Source organism: Hermetia illucens, chromosome 4 (assembly GCF_905115235.1).
Source record: "Hermetia illucens chromosome 4, iHerIll2.2.curated.20191125, whole genome shotgun sequence".
NCBI lineage: Eukaryota > Metazoa > Arthropoda > Insecta > Diptera > Stratiomyidae > Hermetia > Hermetia illucens.
Genome location: NC_051852.1, coordinates 10,817,426 through 10,841,735, shown reverse-complemented (window position 1 = coordinate 10,841,735; position 24,310 = coordinate 10,817,426). Strand labels below are relative to the sequence as shown.

The window sequence follows — 24,310 nt, the reverse complement described above, 5'->3', positions numbered from 1 at the left end:
TGTAGAGTTGGCGCGAGGGTTTTCTCGAATGAGCAGACTGACGCATTGATAAGGCGAGACTCTGCTCTTGGCAACCCTTCGATGAATACACTTGGTGTTTCGCTGGCGGCTGTCAGGGGCGGAATCTACTCCCACTGCCAAGCAGCCGCAGGCCTCAGATGCCGAAGCCTCACCACCTGTGCCAAGCCAGAGAATTTGGCTCGCTTATAATATAGCCCGATCACGAGAACTCCCGCTCTAGACGTGTGACAAAGCATTCCAGATTACGGCGGTCTGCACGGGGCACTGGCTCATAGGGAACCATGCTGCCAGGCTCGTCATACCCTACGATTCGCATTGACGAAGCTGCGGAGAAGAAAGGGGAACTCTCATGGACTTTCTCTGCAATTGCCCAACTCTAGCTAGAGTCAGGCTACGGACACTGATTAAACCATTCTTTGGGGACCTCAGAGAGATGTCTAGCTACAGGATAGGGGAGCTGATTTCCTTCGTGAATGCTACGGGCTGATTCTGAAGCAGTCACTGTCTTAGGAGTTTGTGGCATCAAAACGGCGCACCACAGCGCTAATTGGGCTCCTCAGAGCGGCCACTGATACCTACCTACCGCGCACGAGCTACGACTCCCCGTCAGTCCGCACCTTAACTGGTCTCCCACTCCAGGCTTCGTCTTACACACTTTCACGACCCTCCTTAAACTCTTTATGCCATCGAAACACCTGGGTACGACTAAGAGCACTATCATCATGTACTTCTACAATTTTCGCGTACGTTTCCGAACCTGTTTCGCCCAATCTGGCGCAAAATTTTATCACGACGCGTGGCTCTAGATTTCGTTTCTTCACTTTCGTGACGAGCACCACCAACACACGCCTACTCAGCTCGACACAGCGGGCGAAGTAAACAAGCTAGAGCGATGATGAATATATCAATGGAGGGAGGATGGATGGATGCCGGGGAAGGGAATCTGCAAAGAAGCGACAAATTTGACTTGTTATAACTTTGTTAGTAATAGCTCGATTTCTACCAAACTAAGGTAGGATCATGCTCTATATTATAGCCCACATTATTGCAAAATTTCCTGGTGCTTAAATGAACTTAGGAGGGTTTGGCAGCCAATTACTAAAAATTGTAGTAACATACTATTATTAAATTTATTTGAAAGGATATCGGTATGTGGGTTATTTCGAAGTCGTGGCAGAATCCTGATTTTTTCCAAATTTTTCGGTTGGATACTTTCTGAGAATCCGTTAAAGAGATTATCGATTCCGACTCCCCACACTCCTTACCTTTCCAGCAAATGTCGAAACTAAGACCGGCTTCGGAAAGTAGTAATCGAAACTTTTCATTTGATACCCCACATTACTATATCTGGCGAAAAAAAACCCTCTGTGGAACTGAATTGGTCAACGTTTTGACGCGAAGAGAAACTGGTTGATAATCTCGAATATCGAACTGCCATTAAATAATAAATTTCAAAACGCAATGATCCTGTAAATACGGTTCGGAGAGGATGATAAAAGTTAAAATCGTTAAAACCCAAGAATTTACGCGATACGGCAAGGTCCCAAAATTTTGCAGAATGCAGAAAGAATGATCAAAATTAATTTTGACTATATGGATGGTGGATACACACCATGGTGGAATGAAAATCTGTCTAGCCGCAGGAAGGTAGCTGTGATCTTCTTTACTACTTTCTTCTCCATCTACGGCACTACAATTCTATGTCAGTCCTTGGCCTCCCGGAGTCTTCGTCTCCATTCTTTTCAGTACAGCGACCACGTCATCCAGTTTAGGAAACCAGGGAGCGTGCAACTTGGATTATTCACTGAGTCTTTCTATATGTTTCGGTGTTTGGTGGTGGTCGTTTTCCTTCCACTTTATAAGAGGGTTACTAGGACCATTAAGAGAAATGGTCCTGGTTGGACTGCTATTAAAATATTGAAAGCATCAACGATTTCACCAGACTCAACAAGACCCTGGCTTAAAGAACATAGGTCCCATCGTTCCGTCTTATACTGTGACCTACCAGTTCAGGCAAACTTTCACGCAACCTAATCTTGAAGATAGTGATCTACGCACCATGGCGCATTTATTTTGTTAAGATTACCTTACATTTAGTGCAAAATTGCACACAATAATCTAGTCCTTCCATTTATCGATCGGGGAACTTGATCCTTCATATGGTTGACCTTATCGTCGACATGGTCGACAGCGGTCAGAGTCGCGGTGAATTTGATGGACAATGGTGTCATCGCGGAAATGGCAGCATCCTCATCTTGCGCAAGATCAAGGTGTTACTGAGGCGCACATCGACGCCTGCGCCAGACACGAACACTAAAAGGGTGGCTAACGTAACGGCGACAAAGGCCGGGGTTCAATTTCCACGATGAACCAATCTTTAAATTGTTGGAGAAGAGCCTCTCGAAAAGAAGTTCAACTTACTCAACAAGCTGGTACTGATACGAGTACTAGCCTGTTGCTTGCTGTCAGGAGATGCACGAGCACCTTGGAGTCTCTCTATGGGAGTCTGAGGGAGAAAATTTGGTGCGTGGGCAGTTATGTCCTAGTAGTCTAACGTAAGCACCTGCCTCGATGAATTAACCCCACGATTTTCTTAAAACATGGATTAATTCTGTGACCACAAGAGAAGCAAAACGGTATCAGTTTATACTGAGCGTATGACTCAGTTTACTCTTACTGGTGGAAGCAAGACCTAAATCTCTACCGAACTTTGGAGTACGACACCTGTTTGAGGCCCAAAAATCTCTTGTCCACTTGGATATCAACCAGAACCCCCATGAATTTACCACTAGGGGTAAAGGCTACAACAGAGCCGCAAGTATATGAAACATGAATTCAGGTGCTATCCAGGTCTCCATGGTACCAGTATATCCTTGCAAGGGTTTTGTCACTTATTGCCACTTCAGATGAGTCCCCGTGTTCGTCTCAGGTCTGATCACCCTAATTAGGCCTTTGGAGCATTCGCCTACTGCATCACGAATACAGCGTTTCCCAGTGCTAGTGGTTAGTAGTGATGGTCCAAATCGAATTTGTTTCATCCAGTGGTATCATGCCAACCGTCAGAGCAGAGCTAGAATCGCATAGGCAATATATGGGGAAAGGGGGGGGGAGGCTTCGTTGTCGTTTGGCGACCACCACGAGACATATATGTATAAGTCTCCTCTCAATCAAAAGGAATCAAAGATTAAAAATGTGAGTCCGTGAATGGTTTTAGGCAAACCAATCTTACCTCCTTTGTGTTGACAAACATATAGCGTGTCCTAGATATCCATTTAAGAACGATTGTGGAAAGATCGCCTCTTTTCAACTTCTAACACGCATATCTCAAAATTAACATATGGGAGGACCAGGATCATAACGTGAACGAATGAGACCTTCGTCGAAAAATAGTTGTACGGGGATACACAGCTGTAGTCCGACCAGTTCTGTTGTTTGGTGAGCTGCGTTGAGCAGAAATATAATAAGACCACGCTTAGTAGGATCCAAAGAATTGTCCATATAAAATGTATTGAATTGTGCAGTGCCGACATTTTGAATGGACTAATCTATATGTATGCACGCTGGGCTTCAGGAGAAAAGGGAAGTGAAAGATCGATGATGTGTTAAGGGGTTATGACACCATATTTTTCTTTGGCTGTCGAATTGGTACGGAGTTTTCTCGGATAGATGCAATATAGCCGTGTGATAGTTTTTCGGAAGGTGGTACGGGAGGCTTTTCGGTGGATGAAGTGTTCCTCCTAAGAGAAATGTAGTTATAATATATTGGAGATCAGGGCCTTGAAGCGTGTTAGAGCACTTCATTCAAGACTGTAACGGTACACTACAGCACACTGTAGGAGGCAATGTGGAGGACAGGATTATTACTCTGATTTGACTCAGGCACTCATGATATCCAGTCATGATAACAAATCCCTCTGCCACCAGTGAGATTTGAACCGCGATCTTCCACTACAACAACTCAGCGTTCTAACCACTTGAGCCATCCGGACACACAAACAAGCGTAAGGGACACTATTAAAATCGTTGCGGAGATAACATTGGGAACGGAACCTCAAAAAACAGAACGTTTTTGGGGCTACTAAATAGTCACCAAAAATGTTGAGAAGGATGTTGAAAATCGTTGAGGAGTACCAACGCCGCTCTAGAAGTATACGATCAACAAGACATCGGCTCTCCATCGTAAAACAACACTTTGGGAAGTGCTAGAAGTTGAACGTCGACATATGCCAAATATTTTCTTCTTCAAACGAGCTTACGACAGTAAGCAACGTATTGTATGAAATTATTTTTCTTTGAGGGTTGAGGAAGTCCTAAGTTCGCATCCAGTTGATCTCGGAGCGGACCAATTAGGAAAAGGCTTTGTTCCACATTTGTAGACCACGGATTCCTCTATTTGAGCGTAATACCCGAAAATTCAAAAAAGTGACCTATCATTTCGTCCAGGCCAGAGGCAACTCAGCAGACAAAGGTTCGTGGATCATAAATGTGGAAGAAAGTTTCTTCCTAACTGCTGAAGAAAAAGAAAGAAAAGACAAAGTATCCGAATTACATCTTATTTGTCGGAGCATATCCGTCTAGGGTTTCCTATTGACTTTTAATCGGTTCCAGCAAAAAGGTTGTCCGTTTTTTTATTGCATCTGAACCTGTGACAAAGTTTGAGTCTAATATTACACACTAGAATCAAACAAGCGAGAAGGAGTGGAGAAAGAATGACGGAAGAGCATCGGTGAAAGTGAATACCTGATTGTCAATACTGCTGTCATAACTGCTTTTTTTACCCAAAAATACATACGATCAATATAAAAGGTTAATATAATCTTGTGAGTTCTATGAAACTGTCATTTCAAAAGAAGTGAAAAACGCATTCTGTGAATTTCACTCAGAGAAAAAGATTCTCTTCTGAAACGGTTCCATTTCTATTTCTATCTCGAATTCGTGGATTATTTTAGTGCCGCCGGGAGATAAAAATGCAGGTTTCAGAGAGGTAGATCCCATGGTCGCTGCATTTCTGGGAGGACCTCTTGAACAGTTTGGGATCAAATCGATGATGATAGTGTCCTTCGACGTTAGAAACATTGTCCTCAACAAGTTCGTGACTGCCGGAAGTATTTTGAATCCAGCGCCCAAAAAACTCAAAAGAGAGTCGTACACTACCAGAACCACATCGGGGGCCTCTTGATTTTTTTTCAGATTTTTCGGTTGGGTAATTTCTGAGAATTGGTCCGTGAAAGAAACGATTACTCTCGACCCTCCACGGTTCCCACTTTACCAAAAAGTATCAAAACTAAGACCGGCTTCGGGAAGAAGACCTTTCATTTGATACTCCGCATGACTATATTTGGTGAAAAAAGGAAGGTGACTATGGAGGTCTTTACTACTTTCTCGATGTCGGTCCTTGGCCTCCCGAAGTCAGACAGAGGTGCAGCGAACGCGTCCTCCAATTTCGGAAACCGGGCAGGTAACTTACGTTGTCAACTGGCTCCTCCCATCCCATCTGTTTTGATGTTTTTCAGGTGGATGTTTTGCTTCCATCTTGCTTTTAAGTGGGACCCCGGGAATTTTGTCGCCCGTACGCTGTAGATGGCCTGCCAACTGACGCTTTCAAATTGGCAGTACGACGTAAAATGTTTACTGACAATCATGTTCTACCTATTGATTTCGTCTATTTAGTTTTTGTCTTTTGTGAAAGCTGTGACAAAGTACGCAAAACTGTCGGATTTTCACCAGTGTTACCTTTACTACTTGTTACAAGGATTATCTACAAATATAAAAGAAGCGGTCCTGCCGTCTGGACTGCTTGCAAAATATTGAAATCATCAACGACTTTGCAGGACATACCAAGAGTCTGTTTCAAAAAATATAAAGTCTCATAATTCCATCCTATACTCTGAGCTGTTAGCTCAATCAGCAGCGACGACTTTGGGCTGAAGCCCTGTTTTGAGTTTATGTAGTTCCAAGAAAATATCAAATTTGGTTCTCTTGAAGGATCAGTTGGATTATCGTCCAGCTAGCTCCTTACTATATAAATCTCCTGGTCCATACGGGATAATAACAACTATGCTTCTTAAGCAGGAGGATAGGGTTATTGTGTGGCGGAGTTGAATTGTACTCAGCACGTATCGTATACAGAGAAAGACGTATGGGGAGCTTGCATACGGAAGGCAAATCAATCAGTGAGAAGGTAATTCTTTATCTTGACAGTCCTAGACTTTAGGATTTTCTAGGGTCCATTCAAGGAAGATTATAGAAAAACTTCAACGTTTGATCTCATCTGGCGAGCTTTTGGGTCTTCGTAAATTTTTTGACTTCCACTGGGACGACTGCACTTTGGTTTCCAAGTTGTAATCACAAACCCAAGATTCGTCACATGTAATCGAAGTTTCCATTAGCATTAGCCATTTCTAAGAGCTCCTGACGAACCTCCAGGCGATGCACCTTTTGATCCTCTGCATCAGCCGTGGAATGAACTTGCAGCAACCTTTCCCATCTCCAATTTTTGGGGCATAACCCAAATGAGATGTCGCACTCCTCTGTCATCTCTCGTATCATCAAACGACGATTGGAACACACAAGGGCGTTCACTTTGGTCACGGTACGTTGCTTCTCCTTCACCTCCATGACAAAAACGCGGAACACGAAAAACAGACTTTACTAAAATAGCTGAACAACCGGTTTGGAGAAGGTTAGAGGGACAAAACAAAATGGAGATTATTCAGAAAAGTTCCCTCTAAAAAAAAGTGAGCGTCGAACCAGCTGTCAACGTTAACGTGAAGGTGCGCAATTTGACAAGCCGTGAAACTTTTTGATCAGACCTCCTAAGGAGGAACATTCTATAATGTTAGCACCAAAGCCATTCAGGCCGCTATGATCTCAGAATAGGTGGTTTAGAAGGGTCCTTATGCAATGGATAGGATCTGTGCTAAGATATGAATAGTATCCATACCGGAGTAATCAAATGAGACTGAATGGATGAATGCCCACTTTACCAGGATCTAGGCAGTATAATAAAAGCAAGCTTAACAGGATGCAAAGAACTGTGGGTGTGGATTCCACTAAGGCTACTTTGCAGTCTTGCCCATTCGACTTTGTATCGTGCAGTGCTGCCAAGGTTAAGGAAAAATTATATTGGACAAAGTAGTTAGGTCATAGTAACAAGGGACCTACTACCGGAAGGACTTTGGGCATCTTGAATGCACGCTAGACTTAAGGAGGAACTTCGTTGCGGGTCTTCTGATGAGGGCAGATTAGAGGCAGTGTGTTGTAAGATTATGATACCTTATTTTTCACTGGCAAATCGCAGATAGGCTGAGAAATTGGAGCAAAGTTTTCTCAGATAGACTTGAGGTGTGTGTGGTCCGGCTCCGGCCTTAGAAAAGGTTACGACATCCTTTAAACTGATGAGCCAGCTGCCTTCAAGGGTCCCTGGACATAGGAATATAGAGAGAAATGAGCGAGCCAGAAGGAATTTTGCTACTGATTTGTCACCGGGAATTTGCTAGAATAAAAGTTCAGGTCATAATATGGGGTACAATATTGGAAAGTTTGATAGCAAACCTAATATTATTAACAAAGTTTGAATGGGTAGAAATTGTGTTGTTCATGTTAATTTTTGACACTTTTGTTATATTATAAAAGAATAGAATGGAACAACCATGCAACCGTGTTTTCTTAGTTTTTAATATTTGAAGCGCTGCTTCCAGGTTCCGATTTATTTCCTCTTCCTTTGCAATACGGTTGGAACGTGTTCAACCTAATTTTCAGTCAATATAGATACATTTTCTGGATGCACTCCCACTGTGTTTTCCTAACCCTTTTCAAACAAAATCACGGTCCAATTCAAAGCGCATCTCATCATGATTCTTATTATGAAATTTGAACACTATTAACGCCTCCGTGCTCATCATTGCATAAGTGATTTTTTTTTCATATATATATATATATATATATATATATATATTTTCTCGTGTACTCCACATGTTTATTAGCTAACTTTTGCCAATCATTATTGACATGATAGCACGAACACGCTAGGTACACGATACCGAAACGAGAGAGGGACAGAAAAAAAAACCCAGGAGAGCCTCTCAATGACCATGTACTTTAAATATGTAAGTGAAATCACACATTTCTGTTTTTCTCCATCGAAATGTAGATTTTAAAATCAATGGAAAGCTTCTCATAAATATATATTTATATATCAATGTATGACCGCGTCGTTGACTCAATTCAATAGGCTATAGTCTGTACAGTAACTGACTCCCTGATTCAGAAGCTTTTAATATATCATCACCCACATTTTTTTCTGTATATATATATGCTGTTTGTATGACACTCAAGAAGAATGTGTTGTATGTATGCATATTCGACAGATATTTTCGCATATGTACATGTGTAATCTCTAGCCAAAGCATACCATGCAGTACAAGTGATACTTGCTATGCCTGTACATTTCACTTGTTAAATTTCGCACATCTTTTCACATACTAAGATTTCCATTATCACATGTTTAAATGGGAAAATGAATTTTACTTTCAGTGTATTATGGCAAGGCGTCTGGGGGAAATGACTTTTCTATTTGTGCAAATATTACACTCAACTTCTAGATGTTCAGATGTGTAGTAGTCATTCGCTCTTACTTTCGTCGGGAAACGTGGTATTCTGTGACACAGAATGTGTTGAGGACCATAGATATTAGTGGTGTGAACCTATCCCTCGTTGGATTGCGTTAACCTATGTCATTGCTGAAGTTGGCGAATCCTAGTGTGGATGCTTGGTTGGGTTAACCCTGTATTAGGGGGTTGGTTTTGGTTGTCTGGCTTTGATTCACGTGGGAAATTTTGGACCCTAGATGTCAAATATTGAATCTCTATAAAAAGATTTGGAGATAAAGATATTGAATCTAAAGATACTTTTCGAATTTAAAATGGAAAAAGCAAGAAAATTAGGAAAAAATCTTATTTTGAAGTTTCCCTATTTCACTTAAATAGTATCCAGTGTGCAGCAAACTTCTCAATTTTGGTCCTTGAAATTTTGTCTTTTTTTTTCTTGCAAAAGTCAGACTCAGATCTGGTGTGAAATTTGGAATATTTTTTTGTCAGACAAATTGCTCCAAATTGCTTGTCTGTCTGTCTGATTCACGGGAGAAATTTTGAACCCTAGGTGCCAAATTTTCAATGTTTATATTGAATCAAAAGATACTTTTCGAATTTTAAATATAAATAGCAAGAAAAACAGAAAAAAAATGGTTTTTTAAGTTTCTCTAATTCACTTAAATAGTATCCAGTGTGCAGGAAACTTCTCAATTTTGGTCCTTGACATTTTGTCCTTTTTTTTTTTTGCAAAAGTCAGACTCAGATCTAGTCTGAAATTTGGAATATCTTTTTGCCAGACAAATTGTTCTCTTAGGAACACACTTTCCAGACGTTGCCCTGACTCTAGACAGAACTCTCCGTCTATGTTTCACTGCTACTTTGCTCGTTAGAATTACTGAAAACGTGCTCGGATGATCATTAACCTTGTTATAAAAGTATCTGACTTGGACTACTGCCAGAATAAAGAAACAACTGTCCCGAAAGTTAACGACCAACAGTTCACTTACTGCAAGGACTATTGCTCCAAAACACCGAAAAAATCACATCCGTATATCACCTCAGAATGCTCCATCGAATAGTATCTTGTATGGGTTAAGCTTGAATCTAAATCTGTTTATCAAGTGCATATACATATCCAAGATTTTTAGATTGTCGTTTGGTCTCTCTGTCTGTGTGCTCCCCATTTGGGGAAAGCTCTATGTGTGCAGTTGGGGATTCAAATGAGAAGAGAGAAGTCGAAATCGACTCTAGAGTGCTCACTAATGGTGGTGGGGACTTTGGTGGGTTCTTACATTGGTAATGGTGATGTTGATGGTGATGATAATGTTTGAAAACCACGCGACAACAATTATTTCGCATTGCATTAAGCCGGAGACCGGGCACATTTTTTTCGGTTCCGCGGTGTTTTTCGCATCGCCTTGAAGACAGACGCGGGACGCGCGATACTGATTACGAAACACACTAAAAGTTCTTTAATTTTTCTTTTCGTCCTAGTCTTCGGTGATAGTTTCAGGATTATCCCTGAAAAGTTTTTCCTGCAAAACAACTTCCACGAGGAAGGGTTATGTGAACAATTGAAGAGACGAAAGGCTATCCTCTGGTTACAAGCCTTCGGGAAAGTGAAAGATACTCGGTAATAACGAAGGATCAAGTGTGCACTTAGGGCAGTAATGAGGTCCTCGACTAATCAAGTACAAAAGTGACAAGAGTGATCAAATATTGTAGCGATTACGCAAACTGTGTATCTTGACGCAATTTTCCATCTCCACTGTGCAACGTCTGATAGTGAATAAACAATGTGTATTCGGACCCTTGCATATTTCCATCTGGAATAAACAATAAAATTCTGAATCTGCCTCTGAAATGAACAATAATTTATTCTCTTGGGTAAACAACATTTAGCGGTGCTTCCATATAAGTCTCCAAACAGATACTCGTACACACAATCTTATATCTTAGAATTTTATTCAAGTTTTCCAAGTTGGGGTCGTCGTTTTGAAATTTTCCAATGATCCGGTGACCCATCATCATCTTTGAAAAAACGTGTCCAGAAAATAACGTTTATTTTTAACACTCCTCGATCGTTTATAATCAAAGTGCGGTCGCGATTACACTTATCTATCTTTTTTTTTGGGTGTGCAAATAGTACGACGCATACTCTAAGTGTGATGTTGGTGATTCTAATCGAAATCCACTGAATTTTTTATCATGCCTGTGTGAGTCTATAAATACATTTTTTTGAAGTTTTTGCTATTGTCGTTGCTACTTTTGTTAAATTGCTTTTGTTTTCTGTTTGGATTCCTTCCCATCGCCTTCAGATGTAGGCTCGCAAAGTGAGGATTCAACCCGAGATACGCATAGCATGTTGCAACCACATGGTCCGACCGATGATAAGCGACATATGCGTCCATCAAACGAAGGTGGAATTAGGTCAGGTATTTGTTGCCGTAAATGGGGAGCGAGATACCTTAGGGCAGGGTTCGGTTTCTAGCCCTTTTCTTGTGTGGTCATACCGACCCTAACTACACCACCAACTGGATGAGTTGGCTATAGAGCTCTATCCGTAAGAGGACCTAAGAAGTCGGCCTTCAGTAGCCACTCCATTGATTCCCCTTCAAAAGTGAACTCATTTCTCATGCATTTAATTAAATACTAAAAACTAAACATTTCGGACTACCATATGTAGATACGCTAACCCATACCCGTCACTTATCACGACTGTGTCGTCATTTATGCAACAGCCAGCCAGGGCAGTCGTCTCTTTAGGGTTAAGTGTAATCACCATGAGGTTGAATATGTTTCCATCGAATGACCCAAACTTTTTCGGGTGGCAATTATTATAATTGATTCAATAGTCGATGGTTGTTTCCGTGTACTGAACGCATTATAAGAGTCACAATCTGTAGGGACCTTGGTAGTTGCGGTCGTTGTCTCCGAGCCCTGTTGTCGTCTCCCCAAGCTTCTCAGGGAAGTTGGAAGACCCACTTTAGAATCAATCATACTAGACAGTTCCCTCGGGTATCTTTCCGATATATCTTGGATCTGCACACCGTATTACCTAATGATTATGCATATGCTACACATGTGACCTTTAGAAGGTGTTGTTACTTGTTAGCTTGTCTACCATAACTGGCTCTCCTGTCGTCTTCGTCATTTTCATGGATACAAACGACCGACATACCGACTATGACAAGATTTTCCACTAAACTTTGTTGACTATATAATTCATTGGCATGGCGTCTTGTTACTGAGCAATTAAAGCTTCTTTTTTTCTTCCACCGTGTTCAGCTACTCTTTCTCCAACCTCTCTCGTACACATATAGTACAACTCAGCCCCCGTCTTGTATGCGAGAAGTGGCCTATATGTCTCCCCATATTATATTCATACGAAAAACAGCTTGTTCTTAGTGTGTTGAGTTGTTGATTCGCGCAACGTTTTTGTGCAGTATCTGATGAAGCTCGGCATTATATGCGTGGAGTCAAGTGAAATGAATTTCTTTATCGGTTTACACCGTATGCATATGCGAGTACAAACTTTTCTGCTTTCTGTTGCTTTTATTTCTGCCTCGAAAAAAAAGTTTGTATTTCCCGAATCAATTGGGAATTTGATCTGGCATTAGCCGGTGGCGGTAGGAAGGCGTTTTTAAGAGGGTGTTTGTGCGGTGGATATTGGAGAAAATTCAACAATTTCCCGGGGTCTTTTTTTTTTACAGTATCTCTTCAGAATGTTCAATGGGTTTTGATTTGTTTAGATAAGATTTTCATTGTTTTTTAGATCTTGGAAATTTTTGGCAATTGAATGATTGAATGGGATGATGAGAAGTTTTTCGGGAATACTTGTGGATACTTGCCCCGGTTGATTGGAAAATTTTGGTTTGTTTTGATTGAGGGGTCGAAATTTGGAAATACCAGCTCCAAATTCCCAAAATAAAATACATTCCGCTATTGCGCCAAGTTGCAGAGAAGCGTGTGCCATTCTCAACCACGAAAACCACTCCCACTTCTCCGCCCATATCCTTGCTTGACCACCGTGAAGTATTACTTCCCGAGAAGGGCTCTGGTCGGGCTCGATCCAGTTCAGACCTCCTCCACAAAATTGCGGTGTCCGATAACCACGTGGGGGACATCGTTTAACATTCCACTTTCATTCGTGACTCTCGGACAATGGAACATAACATGCTCCGGGTCCTCGGGTGTAGCAGCGCATTCGGGACAGCCTGGAGACTCATCCAATCCAAAACGATGTAAATACTTCCTTTATCCAACGCGTCCCGTAAGGAACTGTGCTAGGTGGTAATTCAACTCTCCATGCTTCCGCTCAACCCATCTCTCAATACACAGGATCAGTGTAAGGGACCAGCGGCCTTTCTCGGAATTATCCCATCGTTGCTGTCACCTCCTGTACAGTTCTTTCCTAGTGGTTTTCCGGAAGTTCGCAGTCACTTTGGCCTGATTCGCCTTCTTTCTCCGGTAAAGACAGTGTGACAGTTCGCTAGAAGATCCAAGGGAATCATCCCAGCAATAACACCCACTGCCTCACCGGATACTATCCTATATGCACTGCACACCGTCAGCACGATTGACCGATATGCCGAACTTACACTTCCCTGGTTCCCTGTGTTATCCAGTGCGCCCGCCCAGTCAGGAGCCGCGCATAGCAGGATGGATTTCACCAGCCCTGCGATAAGCAGCCGGCGACCAGGTTTTGGGCTCTCCAATATTAGACATCATCCTTGCTAGAGATGAGCTAGCCTTTGCTGCCTTTTCACGCGCATAATCCAGGAGCTCTTTGGAGCTCAACTTGGCATCGATTATTATTATTACCCCCAGGTATCTAATGATCCATTTTGAAACGACCTCGTGATTACCATTCCGGATTTTGACAGTACTGTTTTTCCTGCAATTGGTAATAAGGTCCGCCTCCATCTTATCTTCCGCCAGGTCCAGTTTCACCATTTGGAGCCATGCTTTGATTGCATGAATGGTTTCACTTCCATACAATTCCACGTCCTGGAGTGTTTCGCAACTAATACCACTGCCAGGTCTGCAAAACCAATCAACGTTGCTTCCTTTGGCACGCGAAGGCCGAGCACTTCGTCATACATTATGTTCTACAGCAGGGGCTCTAGTACGGAGCCTTGGGGAACACCTGCTGTCACAACATATTCCTTCGGCTCGTGGTCCGTCTCGTACCAAAAAAGTATCTCCGAAAGGTAACTCTCGATTATCCGAGCCAAGTAACCAGGGATACCCAGTTTAGCCAGGGTGCCCTTAATCGAGCCTCATACTGCCGCTTCGATAGACCACCTGCTGGCTCGACGAAGGGAAGTGGCCTATTGTATATCACCCTCTCCAAAATCTTTCCCATAGTGTCTAAAATATGATAAGGCGATACAAAGAGGGTGCGCCAGGTGTTTTTTTTTTTTGGGACTTCAGTAGCAGAACCAACCTCTGCCTTTTCCACTGGGCGGGAAAAAATTCTCCCGCCATGCACGATTCAAATGTGCTTGATTTTAGCAGCCAACTTCAGGGCTTTATTGGGAATCCCATCCAATCCCGGAGCCTTAGTATCCCCAATTCATCCACAAATCCCTCGTAGTTCCTCTCCGGTCACCTCAGGGATTGTGAAGACGTCCTGTTGCACAGTTGGTTGAGATCTACTTTCTTCCTGTTGCGGGAGAAGGATTGTGATGATTTTGAACAAGAGTCGCGGGCACGTCACTTGGGGTGATTTTTGCTATTACAACCTTGTACGCAGCGCCCCACGGGTTCGTATTTGCTTCAAGACACAACTGTTTGTAGCAATTGCGGTTACTTTCCCGGATAGCCTGCTTAAGACTACTTCGAAGATCGCGGTATTCGTTCTCCGACTGCCGATGTTCTACCTTTCTTCTTATCCTTTGGCAAAGCCTTCTCGCTCGCAAACAGGATGCTCTCAACAGCGCGATTTCTTGATTAAACCAGCAGTTTGGTTTCCTACTGTAGTGGAACTTCCGGCGCATGATTGTAGAGTCGCATGCCTCAGTTACCCGCTGATATAGCTGGTTCATTTTTTCCAGCACCGTCCCCTTGAGGTCGTGATCTCCTTTCTAATGTATACAGGAAAGTTTCTTTCTCGAAAGCTCTAGTGGACTACCCAGCTATTCTGGTTTTTTCGCTTCTGTTGCTTACCTGACCGTCGTCTCCCCCGTTCCTTAAGTCGAGAAAGATGGCCTGGTGGTCACTGTGGATGTAGTTTTCACTCACCCGCCAGGCCATCTCTCTTGCCAACGAGGCACTGAGGTACGTTAGATTGACAATTGATCCTAGCCCTCTGCCTCGGAAAGCGGAAATGCATCCAATATTGATTAATACGATGCCCAGCTCTGCGAATATTTCAAGCAGGATTTGTCCCCTGGTGTTTGTCACTTGACTTCCCCAATCTAAGGCCCATGCGTTGAAATCGCCGGCAATGATTTTGGGGTTGTGGCCTCTAGCGTCCAACACCAAGCGGTCTAGCATCTCCTTATATGGTGATAATGTTGCACTACGGGGAGCATAACAACTGTAGGTGTGGACGCCGTTGACTTTTGTTCTTACAAAACCGGCTCCCGGGAATGCCATTGTTTTTTGAATGGCTTGTCGTTCGCATGCTCATATCGCCGGGTTTCCGCCCACGTATCATCACCGTAATCTCGGTAAGGTTCGAATATTACCGCTATGGCGGCAGCAACTCTTGAGCTGCCTCGCAATGGTTGAGGTTGATTTGTATCAACCTTTTTTAGCCTTACGATTCAGCTCCCTCCTGTATGCCGTGCCCCTGCAACCACCTGCAACGTGCCAGTTCTCCAGTTTTTTTTCCTTGCGCCAACATGCATCCCAGATCTCCAGTGCAGTCTTTGATAAGATGACCCTCATCTCCAGTTTTTGATAATATGACCCTCATCTCCACACTTCCCGCACTTTTCGACCTATCGTGCTCACTAGAAATGCTGCTGCAAAGTGACCGAAATCGAGGCATCTGTGTACCTCCATATGCCTTCTTCATTCTCTTTATCGCGCTTCCTTCAATTGCGCTTAGGTTGAATTGTTCCTTTAGCGCAGCACAGATATCCTCTCGTTATGTGACTTCGTCGTAATATAAGACAACTTAATGCCACGTATCAAAGCCCTGATATTTTAGTGGATATTCCGCCTCTCCTTGAGGAACTCACAGAGTTCATTTATGCGTTCCCCCAGTGAAACAAACGCTATTATGTTTGCTGCCTTCCGCGCTCGTCTTTTGCAACATCGGCAATTAAGTCAATCCAGGGACTATTCAAGTTCCTTTCCGAGTCCTACGACGAATCTCGACTACCTAGAGTTGATGATACCCTCAGTGGTGACGTCTCAAGTTTCGAGTTTTTGCGAAAAGGATCCAGTGTAGATCTCATTTCCACTCCACTAAGATGTCTTGTAGCATTAGATGCCAAAGTAGCCAAGTTTCCCACTATTGAGGTACTGCGGTCGCTATCGCCAGCCGCTTGCTTATTCCTAAAAACAGCCGGTACTGGGTTTCCGAAGTCCCGCACCGTAAAAAAGTTTCCTTTCTCGTCCTCCATATTTGTTTTGATTTCTGGGTGTCCTTCCCATAGCCAATTTTTATCCACGGGAGGGCGTTTGCTTCCCACCTACCCGGCCTGGACATAAGCATGCTCATATCTTCTGATGCGTGCATGTGCATGCCCATAACGCATCCACCGCGATTTGTGTAATACAGGACCTCATTAAATGGATTTAAGGTCTGTCTGTCTATCACACCCAATTTACTCGGAGACGGCTTAACATATTGTCTTGAAATTTGGTGAGAGCGTGCGGCCTGTTAATTCCTTCACAAACAACGAGTGTCATAAATAGTGTTAATTTAAAGGGGCACACCATGCTAGGTGGATGGCGCCACTAGTATTAAATCTATATTATTTTTAGTTAACCTTAACCTTCAAAAGACACGTGTATATATTTGACAGCTGTTGGATTATTAGTATGTGAGATAAAGCATTTTGAGTGAAGCAACTTTGTAGCTGCCAAAGGGTAGTATAGTTCCCAAGGCGAAACGTGGATTGGTACCCACGATGGATCATAAAACCTGGGAAACGCCTGCTGAACTAACACCAACAGCTCTACTACCAAACCCTATCACCACATCCACGTGGTGACCGCTGGGAGTTCTTTCTTAACGAAAAGCCGAGAATGTGGGAACGTACTTATACGGGCCGTTTCAGATAAAGGCTTCTTATCTGAAAACATCAAAATCTATGAAAGTGTTTGTATAGCTACTAAAGCGGTTTATTTTGAATTATGTATAATCTGAACACGAGTGCCTTCCTGGCTACCTTTCAAAAGTTTAACAGCCGAAGGGAGTGGACGCGTCAAAGCTGTTGAAAGAAGCCTGGCGCCAGTTAGTATCAGGAATTGAGAGGGATATGGTCCCAAAAGGGATCGTACGGTATCACAACCCTCCCAGAGCTAGCCACTTTGGAGGATTATTCGTGGCAGCGCAGTCAGGAGCCTGAGGCGATACGTGAAGTAAGAGCCTTCCATATTCACGTACGACAGCTTTTACATGGAAGACAATCCTAAATAGTTGGCCATTATATCCGTTAACTAATAACGCCAAGTATTAACGTTAGCCCATTTTATTGTCTAGAGAAGCCTCTTGTCACCCCCATGTAGTCATGGATTGGGAGAGGAGCTTCTGGCAACTAAAAGATGATTATAGATTCAGGATTTATAAAGACATTTTGGGTGACATTTGAGAAAGACTTCTTGGGCTATCTCCAAAAACGATGTAGGAGGAGGAACCCTGGAAGAAATTTCTTTGAGGGAGAGTTGGTACTGATTAAGTAAAATGGTCACAGCCCGTTAGATTGGAGAACGAGACGGGTGCTTGACGTTTATTCAAATTCAAAAGGGGTAGTGCTGTAAGTAAAGCTTAAAACTTTTGGCAGGGATAACATTCATCGAGCCGTCCATCAGCTCGTGCCCCTTCTGCTAGAAAAGGAATCGAACAACAAAACAAGGCCTGATGAGGGAAGGAGCTAAACGGAAGCGAAGATTAATGGTACAAACAGCGATTGCCCCTTGCCGGTCGGTGTGACCTCCTGGTCGATAGATCCAGTGCTGTCCAGGGTGCAATGCAAGTGAAAGCTATCGACCTAAAGTTCACCATCGCAACCTCAGTGAACTTCATCCAAGACTTGGAATTCATGTCACAGCAGCTGGAAAAATTCAGAAGAATTTGTGAGCGTCAACCAAAGGGAGAAATTCGAGATCACTGTAACGAATTCAAAACAGCGAACGAGTTACAAGCTGATGACGTGAATCGCGAACTAGAAGGGATAGACAAAATCAAACGCTTAAAGAGGATACCAGGTATCGGTTTCTTTGTGGGAAGCAGAATCCTTAAGTTAGGCACTAAGTATATACCTGGTCTAGTGACAACAGGCCCTCTAGCTTATCTCAGTTATCGGGATATAGCCATACACCATCTCCCTGAATTTTAAGGGATAGTTCAGCTGGAATACAGTGCATGTGCTACCGGCACTATACCTATGAATTACAGGAATAATACCAGCGAATTAGAAGATGGAGAAATTTCCATCATAATTTGCCACTTTCTGCAGATAACTTTTTGCGTTGCTCATAAAATAATGTTGATATCAACAAAGTTATCCCTGTTGTTATCGGCTTAAGAATTTTCTTGGTGCAGTTATCACAATTGTTTCAGTTAGAGCTCATACAGTATAGAACTAATCTCACTTGTCCATGCACCAATGGAATATTAAAACCTATTACTCATGTGTGGAGTTGATTTGATAGTCCGTTTTTAGATTTTCCTTTATTTTGATTGAGAAAAAAATACTTCAACTGGCGATTTTGCCTAACATCACAAGTATACTCAATTAAATCACATCCAGTGTTGTGCTACGAATAGCACGATCGTGATCAGCCATCAAAAGATTATCACAGTGTCGTCCTCTCGTCCTGAGTGTTTCCGACTATATAAGACAATGGACGACGCCTCGTGATAATAGAGACGAAGATGTTGCCTCGAACGTAAAGGAAAAGAAGAGAACCAGAAGCTCCACGCTTAAAGTATGAAAGGTTTTATGTAAGATTATTTGAGGCCAGAACTGTTTGACTTGCATGTAACTCGTAGGATGCCAGACTACGAGGACGGTCCGATCAGCACTTAGCCTTACCGCCAATTGGCACCACTGTCGGAAGAGAAATTCGCACTCGTAGACGTAAAAATTTCAGCCGAATCGGACTTGTATTTTTGTCTTGACCGCGTGTAGAAGAGGGTGTATCCGCGGATTTTAGGAAAATGGAAAAAGAGCAATATCGGCCGATGATTCGATTCATGTTTTTGGAAGGGGAATGCACAGCGAAATCAAAGAGCGGTTGGGTTCTGTGTACAGTAACTTTGGTCCTGCGATGGTGATCCTAAAAACTTGGTTTAACGAATTGCAACATCGTCACTCATCGGTTCTTGCAACATCGTATTGATACACCGCCGATTAAAGGTGCGCGAGATAGCTGAGACAGAAGGCATCTCAAAAGATCGCGTGCGTCATATCCTGCATGAAATTTTGTGCATGAAAAATCTGCCGGGGCGATGGGTGCCGCGTTTGTTCACTCCGGACAACAAGCACAATCATGAGACCACTTTAGAGCAGCGTTTGACGTTGTTGAAGCGCAATCTGAAGAAGTTTCTACGTCGTTTCATGACCGTCGAAGAATATGTTCCTACTGGTACATCAGAGGCCAATGAGCAGTGGAAACCGTGAACTTCATCCGGGGAATGTCCTCCGAAGAGGGCTAAGATTACCCTATCGGCCGGAAAATTGGTCGAATGCCAAATATAGAAAGGCCGCGACAAACATGTTGCTTATAACCAGGGTGGTGAGTTTCATCTTACTGTATGCAGTCTCATTTTAAGGGTGCAGCGTTTGTTTATGTAACACATAAACTGAGCGTGGTCTGCAGAAGAACAGCTTTCAGGGTATGTTCTGCTTTCAGGATCGTCTCAAATGATGCAAAATTCTTCTTCTCGGGGATGTTATCAATTGATATCTTGGGAAACGATATGACGATCCCATATAATGTCAAGTCCATCTCCCTATCTCAGTTGAAAAAAGTTGGTAGGGGAGCACATGGCACATGGCAAGAGCGATGGGACCACTCAAAAAACAGTCATTGGACACGGGTTTTTCCCTACCATCGAGGAATTGTTCGAGAGAAACCATAAGGGGACCGATTACAATCTCATAAAGTTTCTCATGGACATATCCTGAACGTCTGGCTTTCCTCAAACTGACATCTCTCCAATTTCGTAGATTTTTAACTGCCGCATGTGTCCTTTTCAAATTTTATATTGGCTAGATAGGCAGCTCGGTAGCCTCCACAATATTCGCAACGTGAATATTTTTGAGGTTGCTTTCGCGGAGTTCTCGTTCTTTTTCAAGCCTCCCTTACCTAGCATTTTGCGGCATTATAACTGTTTGCAGCTTGGTCCTCTGACTTCATACCCAACCTTGACACTGTGCAGTTTTCTATGTTCACCGTTCATTGTTACCCATCTTGGACTTTTCTTGCTGGCTAGCTAGAATTAGATCGAAAGGGACCATCAATTCTTCGTTTCCTATGTTTCTTATTTCGTATAACCTGATGGCGTACTGAACCAATTGGAAAAGGACTTTGTCCCATTTTTTTTATTCACGGATGCTCTTGTTGGACTGGCACTCAATAAAAAAAGATAAACAAATTGAGGTTTCGTCGAGAAATTAGGCGTTCAGTTTGTCTATTGTTTTTTGCCGCATATCTACCTGTTTGTGGTCTTGTGGTCTTTTCGAATGTGTTCCAGTGCTTCCCTTTGTCCTTTTGTGAGTTCCTCAATATTCATGGTTGCCTTTCTAGAAAATTTTGTCCCCTGATGGCGTGGATCTTAGCTGGGTAAGGCTCGCTTCGCACATATACTGTTCCATTCGGTTCAGTTTATTTTCGATGTGAACTGTATTGAAACTTCTTATAACAGTAAAACTAAATGTATTGAAACCTGATAGAATCTATTCGTGTCGTTTGACCGTTCGGTTCTATACGGTTGCAATTAGGGACCGCATAGACGCCGAGTTGAAACCTAAAAAACGTTTTATACGTTTTTCTTTGCTTTTCCACAAATTTAGGTTTTCTTGACTTTTTCTCATATATCCTTTCCTCCTTTCCTGTGATTTACTGGACAAGTTTAAGATGAGTTAATTGTTAATTCTGTTCCAGAGAACGTCCTATGTCTGCAAACAGTCCCTACATGGAATACTTCACTTTTGGCATGATCTTAACTATGCAACCTTAGAAATTGCTCTTAAATTCTTTTAAAATCGTAATCCTTAAACAGGAAAAGATGAATGATGTTATTTGGAGGGAACCACATCATTGTGTTAAGTTAAATGATTATCGTTTTTTTCTGCGGGGGTGAGACATGAGTTGCCATGAGTACCAATCCATGTTTTCAGATTCTATCAGGTGTACTCCTAATTAGTTTCCGTTTTTTTCGATAGATGGCGTTCTATGTTTTATGTCGCTGTTGGGCGCACATATCTGTCATTTTGTTTAGTTGTTGTCCAGTGTCTAAACTGCGTTGACGTTTCCCCAAAAAGTTTCTCCGGCAAATTTTTATTGCGCGCCAAAAATGTCGGCGTGCGTACCGAATTTCGAGCATATGCGCCATGCATTGCTTTTCATGTTCAATCAAGGGAAAACAGTGTTCGAGAGCCACCATGCACTTTTGGAAGTTTATGGCGATCGTGCATTAAAACTTCGAACGTGTGAAACGTGGTTTCGACAATTCAAAAATGAAGATTTCGATCTGAACGACGCCGCACGCTCCGGCAAACGAAAATCGTTTGAGGACCCCGAATTGCAAGCATTATTGGATGAAGTCAACACACAAACGCAATGACAGCTTGCAGATACGTTGCGAGTTCAACAGCAAGCAATTTGGAAACGTCTGTCAGCCACGGGAAAAATTCAGAAGTGTGGAAAACGGGTGCCGCATGAATTGACCGAGAGACAAATGGAGAACCGAAAAGTGACGTGTGAAATGCTACTTCAACGGTACAAAAGAAAGTCTTTTCTCCATCGTATTTTTACGGGCGACGAAAAGTGGATTTCCTTCGAGGACCCTAAACGCAACAATTCGTGGGTGAGTCCAGGTGAAGCATCGACATCGACGGCACGATCAAATCGTTATGATCGGAAGGTCATGTTGTTTGTGTGGTGCGACCAGACCGGTGTGATCTAATTTGAACTGGTGAAACTGTGAACGCCATTCGCTACAAACAACAAATGAAAAATTTGAGCCGAGCGATTGCGGAGAACCAGAATGTCAAGAAAGACAGAAGAAGGTGATTTTGCTCCACAACAATGCACCATTCCATAAGTCGAAAATCGTTCGCGACACGCTGGGAAAACTCAAGTGGGAGGTGCTTAACCATGCGGCTTACTCACCAGACCTGACTCCATCGGATTATCACCTCTTCGTCTCTTTAGGCCAAGCACTTTCTGAGAAACACTTCGACTCCTACGAAAATTTGCGGAAATGTCTCACTGAGTGGTTCACCTTCAAAGACAGTCAATTCTACTAGTGTGGTATTCACAAATTACCAGAAAGGTGGACAAAATGTGTAGAAAGCGATGGAAAATATTTCGAATAAAATAACTATTACGGTTTCCTTGGAATTATGTGTTTTATTCACAAAAAAACCGGAAACTAATTAGGAGTACACCTGGTATTCCTGGCGAACTCCATTATTACAGGAATACCTTGACTTAGGTCACTAATTTGTTCCAAGGAAACATATCCTAAGTCGAAAATGACATTAAATAATGTCAAAAATGGTGTTGTAGGTCAGAGCAAAAAAGTTTTTAATCGAAGGTATGCCCCTAAATTCCTGAAGTATTGTAAGTCGAAGTGACTTAAGACGAGGTATCCTGAGCTAAGATGTGCGTATTTATTTTTTACAAGGGGAGCAGTGGTTCCAGCATTCAGACCTTAAGTAGGTCCACCCATTTTAGTGTACTATCCTATCCCTTTACTAGAATGGTAAACGTCGATGACTTCTGCAAGGATTCGAACCCGGGGCCGGAGAACGAGATGGCGAAACTGACGCCGCACCGTCCTTGACTGATTCTTCCTCTAAGTGACTACGTGACTAGATAATCCTTGCTAACTCCTACTCATCTATCACCCAGTTTATGTGAAATCTATCTAACAAATTGATATAATAAAACGAAAAAAGAAGGATTAACATATCAACCACGCTACAATACATAAAACCTCCCTTCCCCAAGTTACATCTAAACATAATCAGAATGTGAAAAACTGAATTCTTCGTCACAGTGAATTTGTTATGTGTGTTTGTCGATTTGTTGTTTGGTCGAACTCATTTCAACCAACTAAGAATACTAAAAATAGCAACGGTCAAAGATACAAATTTAACTTTTCGACATTTCATTTAGAGAATTTCTCACATACAAATAACTTCGTACAATTATCTCGTTTTGTCTCATCATTGAAGAAATACGTAAGATGGCTCTAGGATACAGACAGTTCGGGAGCACACGTATGCCTCATGTGGATTATTTTCAGGAGGAGATTGGAGGTGATTTGGATATTGCAAAATCGCATATGAAGTGGACCAACTGTGGGTTTGAATAGAGTCCGGTTATGTCAGATGTTAATGGGGTTCGATCGTCCTATTTGGGGTGTAATGACATTTAGGACCTTCCGGATTGCATATCCTTGGGGAGGTAGTGCGATCTTGCTGCTTTCGAAAAAGACCGACAGCTATTCTGAAAGATAGACCAGGAGCCCATCTATAATCTTCCATGATTGCATCTGGTTTTCATAAACAAAAATCCTTATCTCGCCGCTCAGCAGATAGTTTTCTCAATTTTATTACACATAATGAAACCACAATTAAGAAAGTAATAAAAACAAATTTGTTTATATCATTGTATCTGCTGGTTTACCGTCGCCACACTCCATATTATTATAAATACCAGGCCCAGCGCGTCACTAACACAATACGACATGTAGAAATTTAATTGAATATTGAATTTTATATTAACCATACACAATTGCCACGTTCACGCTCGTGTATCTGTGTCCGCTAGTATTGCTGAAGTATCTTAAGGCGTTGGTAGCACAAATATAAAGTCGTCACAGCATTTTAAAATCTATCAATTTATTTATTATTACTATTAAAATCCGGCCCCCTCTCTTTCGTTGTATGCTGCTCCGTCATCCTTCATTTGATCTGTTGATTTGTTGCGATATCAAATGATTTTTTTCGCATTGCCTTGATCGTGATTGTTGAGAATATTGAGTATTTGCGAATTGAATGAAATTCAGCGGTGAACAGGGAAAATGTGAAGGTAACCATAGTAAATGATTGCCCCTTTTTCTGATCAAGTTGATTTTAATTGATAGCAGTAATGATTGTAATTGTGCCCTCATTTTTGGTTTGTCTTAATGTGTTTTAAGAATATTAGAATAGAGATAGTTGGGATTACACAAAAGTGAATAGGCCAAGTATATGTAATCAGAGATAAAAGTGCTTTATAGAACTATTAAACTGATTAGATTTAGGCGAAAGTAGAAATTGAATGCTAGAAAGATT

At 42.3% G+C, this 24,310-nt stretch overlaps 1 protein-coding gene across 6 annotated transcripts in view; it reads left to right on the top strand.

Annotated features, from left to right (window-relative positions):
- Window positions 1–24,310, top strand: part of LOC119653440 (nuclear pore complex protein DDB_G0274915) — a 121,621-nt gene that overhangs the window by 63,718 nt on the left and 33,593 nt on the right. Inside the window, exon 1 of one of the 6 annotated variants that reach the window (XM_038058022.1) lies at window positions 9,978–10,828. The exons of the other annotated variants lie outside the window; for them this stretch is intronic. Within the exon in view, the coding sequence (XP_037913950.1) occupies window positions 10,821–10,828 (8 nt within the window). The 5' untranslated portion in view covers window positions 9,978–10,820. Of the gene's footprint in view, window positions 1–9,977; window positions 10,829–24,310 lie in introns of those variants that run through there. 6 annotated transcript variants of the gene reach the window in all.